The sequence below is a fragment of the Leopardus geoffroyi genome, chromosome B4, assembly GCF_018350155.1.
Source record: "Leopardus geoffroyi isolate Oge1 chromosome B4, O.geoffroyi_Oge1_pat1.0, whole genome shotgun sequence".
Lineage (NCBI taxonomy): Eukaryota > Metazoa > Chordata > Mammalia > Carnivora > Felidae > Leopardus > Leopardus geoffroyi.
The window spans coordinates 116,181,535-116,194,180 of record NC_059341.1 but is presented as its reverse complement, the minus strand read 5'-3'; the positions used below and the strand labels follow the sequence as shown (position 1 = coordinate 116,194,180).

The following is a 12,646-nucleotide window of genomic DNA, read 5'->3' as shown; positions in this document are numbered from 1 at the left end:
AAATCCTTTAACAGGGTCCCAGCACCCCCGAATCAAGTCCAAACTCAGAGTCCTTCACATCCTGGTCCCACCCAATGCCCCATCCCCTTCCTTCCTTCCTTCCTTCCTTCCTTCCAGAACCAGCGCTCTGGGGGTAATATCCAATCTGCCGCTCCCTCAAAAGACCTTTCCCTATGCTGGATCCTCTACCTGAAATGCCTTCCACTCTCTCTTCCCTTGGTGAAAGTTCATTCAGGCTTCAAGGCCTAATTTTAATGCCACTTCCTGTCTGAAGCCTTCCCCGACCTCGGTTACAACTAATGGCTCCCTCCTCTGGCCTTCCACCATCGCAATGGCTAATGTTATTTGAGTGCTTACTAAGAGCCAGGCGCTGTGCCTGGGGCTTTATGAACATTATCTGATTGGATCTTCTCGGCCACCCTGTGAGGTACTACTAGCCCTACTTTATGGAAGAGATTTGACCCAGAGAAGACGAGGAACCTGCAGGTCACAAAGAAGCCTAGATTAATCCCAAGCAGGCTGCCTCCAGGACCTGCACTCTTCCTCCTCTGCTGCCAGAGTGGAAGCCACCCCCTGCGTTGCTGGGCATCCCGAACAGGCTACCCCTCCTACATTCCTGTTCGGCAATGACACCCCTGTCCATCTGGTCGCCCAAGCCAGATGCCCATACCCCTTCCCTTATCATCTCAACACCGAGGTTACGGTGTTGCTGGGGAAAGAGCAGTAGCTTGCCTCACTGCACCTTCCGAGACTTAGCTCTGCCATCGCTCCAAAGTCCTTCCCCCTCTGACCAAGTGCCCATGCTTTGGGCTCCAACCGAGTGCCTGGTCCAATCCCTGGGACACAGTAAGAATCCATTGCGTGTTTAGGTATCGCTTCTTTGTTGTCTTTATGAAGACTTAGGTTGAGGGAGAAAAAGTACATCTTCCAGAAAAACAGTGGCCACCTTGATATTTGATTTTTTCATTTTATGGCCCTATTTTGAGTGTGTCAAACTCAAGGGGGATCTAATTAATCAAAAAGTCCTGTCAATTCTATTTTCCAAATAGTTCTAGAGTCCAGCCACGTCTTTCCATTGCTACTATCATTTCTCCAGCCGGACCCCAGTCTCTTGCTGGTTTACAACCACCTTCTAAGTGATCTGCCAACGTCCAACAGATCGTTTCCAGGCTATCCTGCGCTAGGACGCTTATTCTAAAACCCACAGCTGATCTGGTCACCCTTATAATTGAAGCTCTGCAATAGTTCCCAAAAGTCCTTACGAGAAAATGCACATTCTTCAACATGGCTTGTAAGGCCAGTGCTCGGCCACTCCTGCCTACCAAGCCACTTTCTCAACAACCCCCGCCAGACTGTGGGCTCCAACTGTATTGAGCACAATGGGTGCTCTTACAGCCCCTGGCCTCGATACACCTGTTCCCTCGGCCAGTCACCTGCCTCTGCTCTACCTGGTTGATATCTGCTCACAGCTCAACTTCAGCTTAGATAGTCCTTCCTCCAGCAAACCTTCCCTTACTTATTAGTATTATTATTATTATTTTTTTTTTTAGAGAGAGAGCGAGAGAGAGCATGAGCAGGAGAGAGGGGCAGGGGGAGGGAATCTTAAGCAGGCTCCACACTCAGCACGGAGCCCAACTCAGGGCTTGATTCCATGACCCTGGGATCACGAGCTGAGCCAAAATCAAGAGTCGGACGCTCAACCAACTGAGCCACCCAGGCACCCCAACCTTCCTTACTTTTAAGTTTGGGTTAGATGTTCATGTGCCCCCATGGAATCCTCCACTGCCTCTGGGCTAACCTTCATGATACTCTATCTACCTTTTGGTAAAATGGTAACTCTTTTACTTGTCAAGACTGACCGGATTATTGCGCTCAACGCCTCAGTATCTGCTGCACTGGAATGACGCATCCATGACCTTTGGCTCCCTTGCATGACAGTAGGTGGGGGAGATTTCCTTACCCCCTTGACATTGGGCTTGGCTATGTGGTGTGCTCGCCAGTGGAGTATCAGCAAACACGACATGAGGTGAGGTGACAAATGTGATGCATAGTTTAGCATGGCTCTTGTACTTCTGTGGTCTACCTTGAGAACAGTGTGCATTGGATGTGTGAAGAAGACCTGAATCAATCCTCTCAACCTGCAGCTTGAGGCAGTGGGCATCCCGACCCCACCCCACTGGAGCTGACCCATGAGCAAGAAAAACAAATGCTTTTTTCTTCTAATTCTTTCTTTTAGGAAGAATTGGTCAATGCAGCATCACCGGAGTGTTGTCCACATCCCTCACTAGACTGCAGGCTCTGTGTAGGCAAGAAAGAACTATAACCCGAGTACCTAGCACAGGCCTTATCACGTCATAGGTGCTCAATAAATACTTGTCAACTGGACATATGACTGAATCAGTGTTGGCTGTTGACACGGCTGTCTCCCTAGCTTGCATGTGAATTCCTGAAGGCCAAGAATGGCATCCGATTTCCCTCCATAGCCTCCAGCTAGCTCACTTGCCACATGGGGTTCTTGGTAGATATTCGATAAATATTTGTTGAAATTAAATAAACTGAATTTTGTGGGCTGCCTTGGGACTGAGTCCTTAATTTATGACATTGTTTCTATGGGAAAATGCATTCTGAGTGCCAAACAAACTTGCAAATGAACTTTTGGAACCTCACTCGTTCATTGGTTCAGGATTGCCAGTTTTGTGGAAACCCGTAACTGAACACATGTGCTATGCTTTGCAATATGGGAGAAACTGAGAAACTGCTTCCAAACCCCAGATACTCAGCCTGCAAAAATTCACTTTCCGCCCACACACACAAATTCAGCGCAGGTTGGATCTGAGGTTCCAACAATAAAATACTAGACTTTTTAGAGCTCATTGTTTATCTAATTGCTTTTTATCTGCTTACACTGGATGCCTATTCTTAACACCCGATCAAAAGGAAGTTAAGATAGTTTCCTTGCCCACCCCCCGCTCTCAACAAATCCATTTTCTAGACACATATGCAAGAAAGCTCAACCTTCTCAAAAGAGAAAATAAATTATTTTTCTAAATAAATCTGTGACATTTAAAATAAACACAGTGGGATGCTCTACAGTTATAAGAAAACATCCCCCTTTAGAATTCCTAATTTTGAATGGTACTGGGAACTCAATATGAGTCACAGATCTGAGGCTTAGTTTTATTTCGTCTTAGGCCAGAATGAAGCCAGTCTGAAACTGAGTGATCTGATGTGGCTGGGAAGGACCATCAGTCTAGAACGTTCTATATTACTTAATGCGTAAGTCTCAACCTGCCACTGAGAGAGCTCCTCAATCACGCAATCTACTTCATTCACAGGGTGCGTGGGTGGCTCAGTTGGTTAAGCACCCGACTTTAGCTCAGGTCATGATCTCATGATTTGCGAGTTCAAGCCCTGCATCAGGCTCTGGGCTGACAGCTCAGAGCCTGGATGGAGCCTGCTTTGGATTCTGTGTCTCCCTCCTTCTGCCCCTCCCATGTTCATGCTCTGTCTCTCTTTCAAAAATAAGCAAACATTAAAAAACTTTTAAAAATCTACTTCATTCACTTAACATATATTTTTTGAGCACCTACGATGTGTCGGGCACTGTTCTAGACTCTGGGGATATGGCAGTGAACAAGACAGACAAGGTACCTATGTTCATGGAACCCACATTTTAAAAAGAAAAGCAGAGACATAAGATCATTTCAGACACTGATGGGGCCATGATGAAAATAAAACAGGTGATTATGAGTGAGGTGAGGCCACCTCCAACTGGATGATCAGGAAGGAGCCAGCCATGGAAAGATCTGGGGAAAAATATTCTAGACTGAGGAAACAACGAGGGCAAAAGTACCAGAGGTGGGAACATGCCGACATATTCCTAAGTCAGAACGAAAGCGCGGTGGGGTAGAGTGAACCGAGGAGAGAGAGGCATGAGAACCATGGAAGGGTCAGATGATGTATGCAGGTCCTGGCAGTAAGACAGTCAGACTGGCTTCTAAGAGAGAAAGGCTGTGCAGGTTTTAACCTGGGGAATGACATGATCTGCTTTAGACTATAAAAGCATCATTCCTCTAGGAGGGTATTACGACAGGGGTGAGGGAGTAAGAGGAGAACCAGGGAAGCAGGTAGTAGTAGCTTTACAGAAGACAAGCACTCTTTGCCCGTCATCAATACATGCCCCGGTGTCTTCAACCTCTTCTCTGATCGTCCCTCTTACTTTCTTGTGCTCACTGAAACCAGCCTCTCCCCTGGGGACACAGCTTCCTTGAAGCCAGCTCAGGGGCTGGCTGCTTCCTCTTACTCATCCTAAGCGTCCTGCTTGTGTCTCACTGCCTTTTCTGGATGCCTCGTCTTTCCTCCTCCTTTCCAAGCGTGCCCCCCGCCCAGTGCGCCCCACCACCGCAAAGCCCTCCTTGTTGCAACCATCTATAGACCACCGCCACCCCTGCCAATTCTTTCCTCTTCTGGACTATCTTGCTTCTCACCGACTCCAACCCTGTTCCCACGGTCCGACTGCAATATCCACACAGATGACTGATGTTAACACTCCCGTTCCTAACACTACCTCCGTTCCTTGACCCCTCTCTGTCCGCAGTCTTTTTCCCATCCTACTTCAGGTACACTGTCATAATCAATAGCGCCACCACCCTCCATGACTCTCCCACCGTCCAACTACCATTTCCCAGCCCCAGTGAGTCTTAAATCCAATCACAACCTCCCATGCACAGATCCTGCCGCCTATTCCCATCCCTCACTCCCCGCCTCGGCGTGTCCTTCCAGCTGACATCCCAGGGCCCCCTATGTTAAGTACCAACATCCATGTCAAGACCATCATCCAGCCCTTGGATACCCCCTCGGTTCCCAGGCCCCGCCCTCCCCTCTTGATGTATTTCCTGCAAAGCCCTACCTTGCTAAATCTAGCCCTCCCCGACTCTGTGACCACACCAGCAGGGCTGAACACGGCCTTGGGAAGCAAAACCCTGCTGACTGCTCTCGCTTCAAAAGCAACACCACTGGCTTCAGCTGGGCCCTCCTGCTGCCCAGCGATCATTCTAAGTTCCCATCTCCGTTCTCCATCTCCTACCTTCTCTCTCTTCGCCTTCCAAACCTCCAGCGCTTCCTCCCCCGCCTCGCTCTCACGGGCCTGAAGCCCCCGAAAATGACGTCAGCGATACAAACTGACGCTGAACACGCTTGCACCACCCACCTGCTCCCGGGCCCAATGTTCTTCACCTGCTCTTCCGTCCCGAGACCAACTGTCCACCTCCCGTCTGAACTTGCCTCCCCACCAGTGTGCTACATCTTGTTTTCTCTCATCTGCCGAGAGACAACACGGTGCAAACCCCTCTTCTTTCTCTCTCTCTCTCTTTTATTGTTTTACTAAAACTTCCCCAACAGCCCCATAGCGCAGGGTTATTTCACGCGCCTCAAAAACAACCAAATTCTCTGGACTTCACTTTCTCCTCTAGCGTCTGCTCCCTTTTTCTGCCGTTTTCGTCAGCAAAGCTCCTCTGGAGACTGGTCTCTGCCCTGCTCCCTCATCATTTTCTCCTGCAGCTTTATCGCTTGCCACACTGCCCTTGTCATGGTCACCGGTCATCACCTGCTGAGTGTAGTGGGTCAGCACACTTCCCTTGCCCAACCCCTCTGCACCATCTGGCACAGGGACTGCTCCCCTCTCTCTTCCCTTGGCATCCAGGAGACCACCTTCTTCGGTCTTTCCTCTTCCCTTTCTGGCTGTTCCCTCCCCATTTTTGTTTCCTCTTTGCCTCCCTGGCCCTTCGACACGGCACCGCCTCAGTGCTCGGTTCCCCCAACTACTTCTCCCCTCAATCTACACGGCCTCCCTCGTCTGGTCTCGTAAGCTCCCTCCAGACATGTCTAACTCCCAAATTCATCTCCCCAGCCTGGACACATCGCCCGTGAACTCCAGACCTGTGTTTGCCATACAGCAGCCACGAGCTCCTCGTGGCTAGTTCATCACTGCCACCGCCACTGAATTAACGCCTGGGGGGAGCCCTACAAATATAGGTGGGAAACGCACATAGACGAAACAGGTTGGAAAGAGGACGGGGGAACCGCTCAGTGGGTGTGTGACAATGAAATGCTGTTGATGATCAGTTAATTTCTTAAACTCTAGACTTGGGCAAGCGACAGAAAGAAAACGTTCCTACCCAATTACAATTATTCATGAGAATTTTCCTGGCCCCGCTTCCTTTGTCTGCCAGGGATTCTGACAGCAACAGCCCCGATAGGAAGCGCAGCAAAAGGCAAGGGCAATTATGCGTCTTGCTGCATCTCAGGTTTTGACTTCCTCCATGAACTCTTAATTAATTCCATCCCCACATTTTTAGTTTGTTTCCTGAACCTCTCGCTTATATGGTAGCCTCGCCCTCTCCCTTCGTTGCCCTGGGCTTCCTTCCCCAGATTCTCTTCCCTGTCCCCTCTGCTCTCCCCAAACTGCCCCTTGTTCAGCCTTCAGCTTCTCTGCACCTGTTCCACTCCTCCTGATCCCTTGTGACCCTTAAAAACGGAAAGCACCAAACTGACGGCCACCGTTATGGTGGTTTTTTTTTTTCCCCTGCCTGAGCTCCAGCTCCGCCACTCTCCTCCTTGCTTCTGTAGCGGGAGCCCGAGTACTGGGTTGCCATGGCAACAGCGAATCCAACCAGGCCGGTCCCAGCCACGCTGGGAGCTGCCATGGCGAGGGAGCCGCTTACAAGTCGCCCCAGAGCCTGGATGGGTCGTGAACATCGTAATTCAAGACCAGGCTGGGCACATTCTGCCTGGAGACTGAGATTGTACAGCAGGCCCACAGCTGTACCGCGCATTAGGAGACAACATCATCAATAATAAGGCTTCCACCGAGCCATCCGAGTACGTGACATTACGAGGATTCGGTGGGAAATTTTCAAACATCCCTATTCTTCTATCTCCTCTGAGGGGAGACCTTTTGCCTCTCTCTCTCTCTGGAGTCTTGGAGAACTCTGTAGAAAGTACAAGCAGAATCGGCAGCTCCAGGCTATCCTTCCTGGTGACCTGTCCCCACCCCGCTCCCACCCCCCAGGTCGGGTAACCCGGAGTGGTCCGGGTCAAATGATCCCGCCGCACTGGCCCAGCTGGGAACATCTCCGAGAATTAATGAGGATCACGCACTGATATTTCAGGCGGCGAAGAGATCGGCTCCCCCAGGTCATTGGCACGGATCGTCAAAGTAGGGCAACAAGTGTTCTGCTGCATGACACTTTTTTTTTTTTTTCTCTCTCTCGAAAATGTGAGCTGGTGAGAAAGAATTCAGGAAATACCTTTGCAGAGAATGGCACCAACCGCAGTGAGGGTCTGTTGCTGTTAAACACTCCGTACAGGATTTATGTTTACTGCAATTTGCAACACGAATTCTCCTCACCTAGAAATGAAGATGACAGCAGCTCAGACGGAATTCTAAGCACCGCCACAAAAACGACAACACCTTATCTGATAACGGGCCACAAAGAGAGCACATTTGTCAACTTGAACTCGGAATGCCTCTGTAAGGACGTTGGGCAGTGGTTCTCAAGTTCCGGGGTATGCATCCCCTGGGGAGGTTTGGAAAGTGCAGGTTCCCAGATGGCCTGCCATCCCTGTTCTGGAGACTCGGGCTGGGCAGGTCAGGGACCGGGCCTCGGAATCTGTATTTTTAAGTGCTCTCTCAGGTGGGTCTGATCTGCTAATAATGACTTCCCAAGGGATCATGGAATCAGGTCACCTGGCCTTCACACAAAGACAGTTAAATGCGTGGTCAGTGGCACTCTGGAAATGAGCATCTGGGGACGTAAAGGCTCACGCTGACCCAGGAGTGTCGCTGGACACGGAAATGAGGAGAATCCCACACCCCTGTCAGGGTAACTCCACTGCTTCAGCTCCTGGCTCGTTTGCTCACCTTCCCTCCACTGGAGTTGGGCATAAAAGAAACAGGGGGAGTATTCAAATCATCGCCTGCCCCTCAAGCTGCCTCTTCCAGTTGTCAGGAAAGAGCAACCCACAGACCAGGCGCCTGTGCTGGGCAGACCCGGGCATCTGAGACAGTCAGAGCCTGGAAGCAGGGTGGCGGGAGTCGGGGAGGACCTCAGTGCCACACAGCGCATTTTCTGCAGGCAAAATCCCACAGCAGGTAGTAAGGAAACTTGTGGAACTCATTAAGCCAGGAAGCTGTACACGCTAGAAGGTATAAGTAACTTCTTTAAAAGGTTAGAAACACAGAGCGTTCTAGAAACGGTTGGTGAGGAAAATAGGCTATCCTGGGGAGTAGTGTTCAATTCTAAGTTGACTACATGGAGGACAGACCCGTCTATTTCTCAGTCCTCCATGTTGCTGAAAGACGCGGGGGCAGACCACCAGCCTGAGCCAGAATCAACCAGAACGTGGAGATTTCCCTGTAGCTCACAAAACATCTTTTTAATTCGGGGGGGGGGGGGGGGTGGTTTGCATAAATATCACGTAGTGTCTCTAACCTTGTTTTCTCAACTCTGAAATGGTGACGGTGCTGCGGACTCCACAGGGTTATTTCACTGTCTGGCAGATACTAAGCGCTCGATAAATGTTGGCTACTGCTATTGTGTGAGGCAAAGGTTCCACAGCCCTACAAACATGTGAGACCTTACACTTAAAAGGCAAACAGATTTCCTTACTACGAGGCTTCTGAGAGCCTTTGAATATGCTGAGCATGATGATACTCCAGGCGGGGTAGACTAAATAACATCTTCTCCTAGGGCCACATTGGCTCAGGACACTTAGTGGGATAGGAGTCTCTAGAACTTTCCATGAGAACCATTATGCGCTGTACTTAAACACACAAACAACATCTCTCTCTGTAAAAGCGAGAACACAATTAGTACTACATTGGACCTGCTTCCCTAACTTAGTAACACACGATAGTGACTATTCCACAGCGATGCATAAATCTTCATATGATTATTTTTAGCGGCCACGTATTCCATGGATGTACCAGGGCATATTCGTTTGGCTGTTACTATCCCCCAAGAGTCTAGGAAAGGATCCTCCTTAGGTTTTTGCCTGTCTAGGGGTTATGCTGGCTCAACGAGAATCTTACTAATAGGATCCCCAGCAGGAAACCTAGGTGAAGAATATAAGAATAACCAGCTTTGATGCCCAGGCAAAAACCCTCCCTAGGGCTTCAGGCTTTGAATGACCAGAGGCTAGAACTCTTTATCTTCCAGAAAGTGAGGACCTGTCAGCTATCCGTGGCTCTCCAGTGGTTCCCAGCTTACAGTCTTGAGTTTGGAGGAAAGTGCTAACGAGAATTTACGAGCCATTTTGCAATGTTTCAAAAAGCTGAATGGAGAAACATGCACGGATTAAGCAAGACTTCAAGTGTCTTTGCTTTGGGCTGGAATTTTATCAGCTCTGTGTGGCAGCACAGCGCGTTCTCCGGCTGGCAGTTTTCAGATGCCCTTGATAAATAAAGCCTGGGAATGGGAATAGTTACTTAATATATGCAGTTTGTTGAGTAGACAAAAATCTCGTGAATACGGGAAGCCCAGGGAAGAAACAGAATAAAAAGTGTTTTAACGGGGTCACAAGCTGCTCAGGAAGATTCTGCATGGTGAACAACTGGTCTACCAACGTCAGGCAGGTCCACAGTTCATCTCAATGAGATCATTTTGACATAACGACTCTTCCACGTGCAAAGGGCAATTCTGGGAATTCTGGAAACGACAATGTGCTTGTGTGCCTACTGTGTGACCGCAACAGCACATGTGGCTTGCTGTCATCACCGTTCCCCTTAGAACGAGAGATAAAAAGAACGGAAAATGGGGTTGGACCGAAGGCATCTGTTATTCCATTAGATAATTCCACAAGTCTGAATTTTCTTCTTCACACTTTGTTTGCCCCAGTGGCCATGGGTCCGAATTACCGTGCCAGAATGGGCTGCTTAGTTTTCGCAAGTTTGGGATTCGACCTCATTTATCACGGGCTTTGATGTCAGGACAGAATTGATGTCCCAGTCTGGACAAGGCCTAACCTACATATATATAAAATAGAATGAACCTAAGATATCAAGGAGATAGATCTCCTTGACTGAATCATTTAACCTTTCCAAGTCTTAGGCTCTTGATATACAAAGCAAGGGTAATTTTATCTCATTAAATTGGTAGCATATTTCATCAACATTGTTTTTATAGCTGTGCGTACAGACACAACTCTGCATCTAAGAGGGACAAAACCAGTACGTGGTCAGTAGGGACGCAATAAAACTTAGCTTTCTTTCCTTTGTGGAAGTACTTTATAAAAATGAAGAAACTATAAAAAGCTATTATTTTTATTTGAGTAAGCAGAAGCAAGAAGAAAAACTAAAACGGCCAGATAAATTAAGAGAGGGAGGGTGAGTGCCATATATTTCCTGGTTCATGAATGTGCATGAGACTGTGGCCTGATATTAACCCCCAATTCCAAAGCCAGTCCCATTGGGTATATTCATAAATGCATCTAACTGTTCAGTGCCCACACAATAAATGTGCAAATTCAGTTACCTTGCTGATTATGCACCCATTTGCAAGCACACCCTCCTCTGAAAAGCCTCGCATTGGAAATATAGCCAATAATAAAATTGTCTAAATAGGTAATATTTCTTGCTTGCTTACTGACAGGAAGGTTTTTTAATTCCATGTCTGTGAACCACTGAAGGTCTTCTCGAAGCCTGCAGCAGTGTTTAAACTTGATAGTTCAAAGTAAAAGCTTCACTACTAGATGATGACATTAATTAAACAATTTTTTATTCGTAAGTCAGAAGCTGTACCCAGTATTTTCGCCTACCTCTTTCCCAGCTGTTAGATAGATGTAGATACTCTTCTTGGGATGAGGAACCAGTTTGTAGAAAACAGGTGTTTCTTCTTTAATTTCATAGATAACCTCCGGGCAATTTGAAGTCAAATTCTCACCAAGAATAACCTATTTTTTTTTTCAAAAAGAGAAATGAGATTTCTATTAAATACTTTGAATAGCGGGGTGGCAAGAGTTGCAGCTTAATTCTAAGACCACACGCTCTTTTCCTCACTACATATACTGGCTGAGGTACCATGTTCTTTAATCATCCTTTTGTGTCTCAGTCTTCCACGAAGCTGGGAAGAACAAGCATGGTCACGCATGTGAATGCGCGTGCGCGCGCACAGAAGCCACCCTTCAGTGCTGGGGCAGTATCCTCACGTGTGGACGCTCCAAGCCTGCAATTCCCTATCACATCTGGCTCTACGAGAAGCTACAGGTGACAGCTTCGTCAGTACTAAGCCAAGTGATCGTCAAACTAAAGGAAGCCGGCTTGACATATATTTGCATGTGTTACTCTGACTCTCCTATATGATTCTACGCAGTCACACATTTTAAAGTAACCAGGACAACTTAACAGGCCCAAACAGCAGGTATGTGTTTACATATAAAACATAAGCGTGGCCTTGAAATTGGGCCTACATGAGTTTCATGCACCTCAGTCGATAAATATCTACGTATCTGGCATGTTCTAGGTGTTTGGAAAACGGCTGCGAACAAATGAGTTGGGGGGGTGGAGGGAGAAACCTACCTTCATATACCGTGTGTGTGTGTGTGTGTGTGTGTGTGTATAGGGGAGTAGTGGCAGACAATTAACAATAATTAAATTAGAAACCCTATTAGAAGGTGATGTAAGTCAAAATAAAGTGGGGTAAGGACATCAGGATGCGTGTTCAGGGTAAGTCTCACTGAGAGGTGGCATTTAGTGAGACACTTGCAGGAGACAATGGAGCGGGCCATTTAGATGCCTGGGTGACTCATGCTCTTGCGAGAGCCACTCACTGGTACCGAGGCCCTAAAACCTGAGGTGGCCAGTGTGGCTCGAGCAGAACCAGTGAGGCAGAGAGCAGTGAGGTAACAAGTGTGCAACGTAGGTGATTGTAGGCGTGTATAGAAATCTCACTCTTGGGGCGCCTGGGTGGCGCAGTCGGTTAAGCGTCCGACTTCAGCCAGGTCACGATCTCGCGGTCCGTGAGTTCGAGCCCCGCGTGAGGCTCTGGGCTGATGGCTTGGAGCCTGGAGCCTGTTTCCGATTCTGTGTCTCCCTCTCTCTCTGCCCCTCCCCGTTCATGCTCTGTCTCTCTCTGTCCCAAAAATAAATAAACGTTGAAAAAAAAATATTAAAAAAAAAAAAAAAAGAAATCTCACTCTTACTCCGGGTGAGAGAGAGGGAGCCGCTGCAGGGTCTGAGCAGAGAGGTGACATGGTAAGGGGCAGGTTGGAAGCAGGGGCCTGAAGCTGTATCACAGACCATCACCATAGCCCTGGAGAAACAGAATGGTCGCTTGAGCCCAGGTGCGCCTCTTGACTCTTTCCGTTGAGTAAGCTGTGCTAACTTTGACCTAATACCTTAACCTTCCCCAACTTCCTTGTCTCTAAAACGGGGCTAATAATGCCTTTCCTATATACAACTATTCAGGATCAAAGGAGAGTTATAAAAGGTGCGTAGCACATAATAAATACACAATAGATAATAATGTTGCTAGATGGTAAGCTCCTTTTGAGTAGAGACCGTATCTTAATCATCTTTATACCTATCCCCTTGCCCGATACTTTTAAAATCGAAGGTGTTCAATATTTTGTCAGTTTGAATACATCCATA

The 12,646-nt window shown here is 48.0% G+C and overlaps 1 protein-coding gene across 2 annotated transcripts in view; it reads right to left on the bottom strand.

Annotated features, from left to right (window-relative positions):
* Positions 1-12,646, bottom strand: part of PLXNC1 (plexin C1) — a 152,040-nt gene that overhangs the window by 104,998 nt on the left and 34,396 nt on the right. For both annotated transcript variants that reach the window (XM_045467017.1, XM_045467016.1), the window contains exons 3-4: positions 10,816-10,950; positions 7,308-7,408 (exon numbers count right to left, since the gene is read on the bottom strand). In XM_045467017.1, the coding sequence (XP_045322973.1) occupies positions 7,308-7,408; positions 10,816-10,950 (236 nt within the window). The remainder of the gene's footprint in view (positions 1-7,307; positions 7,409-10,815; positions 10,951-12,646) is intronic.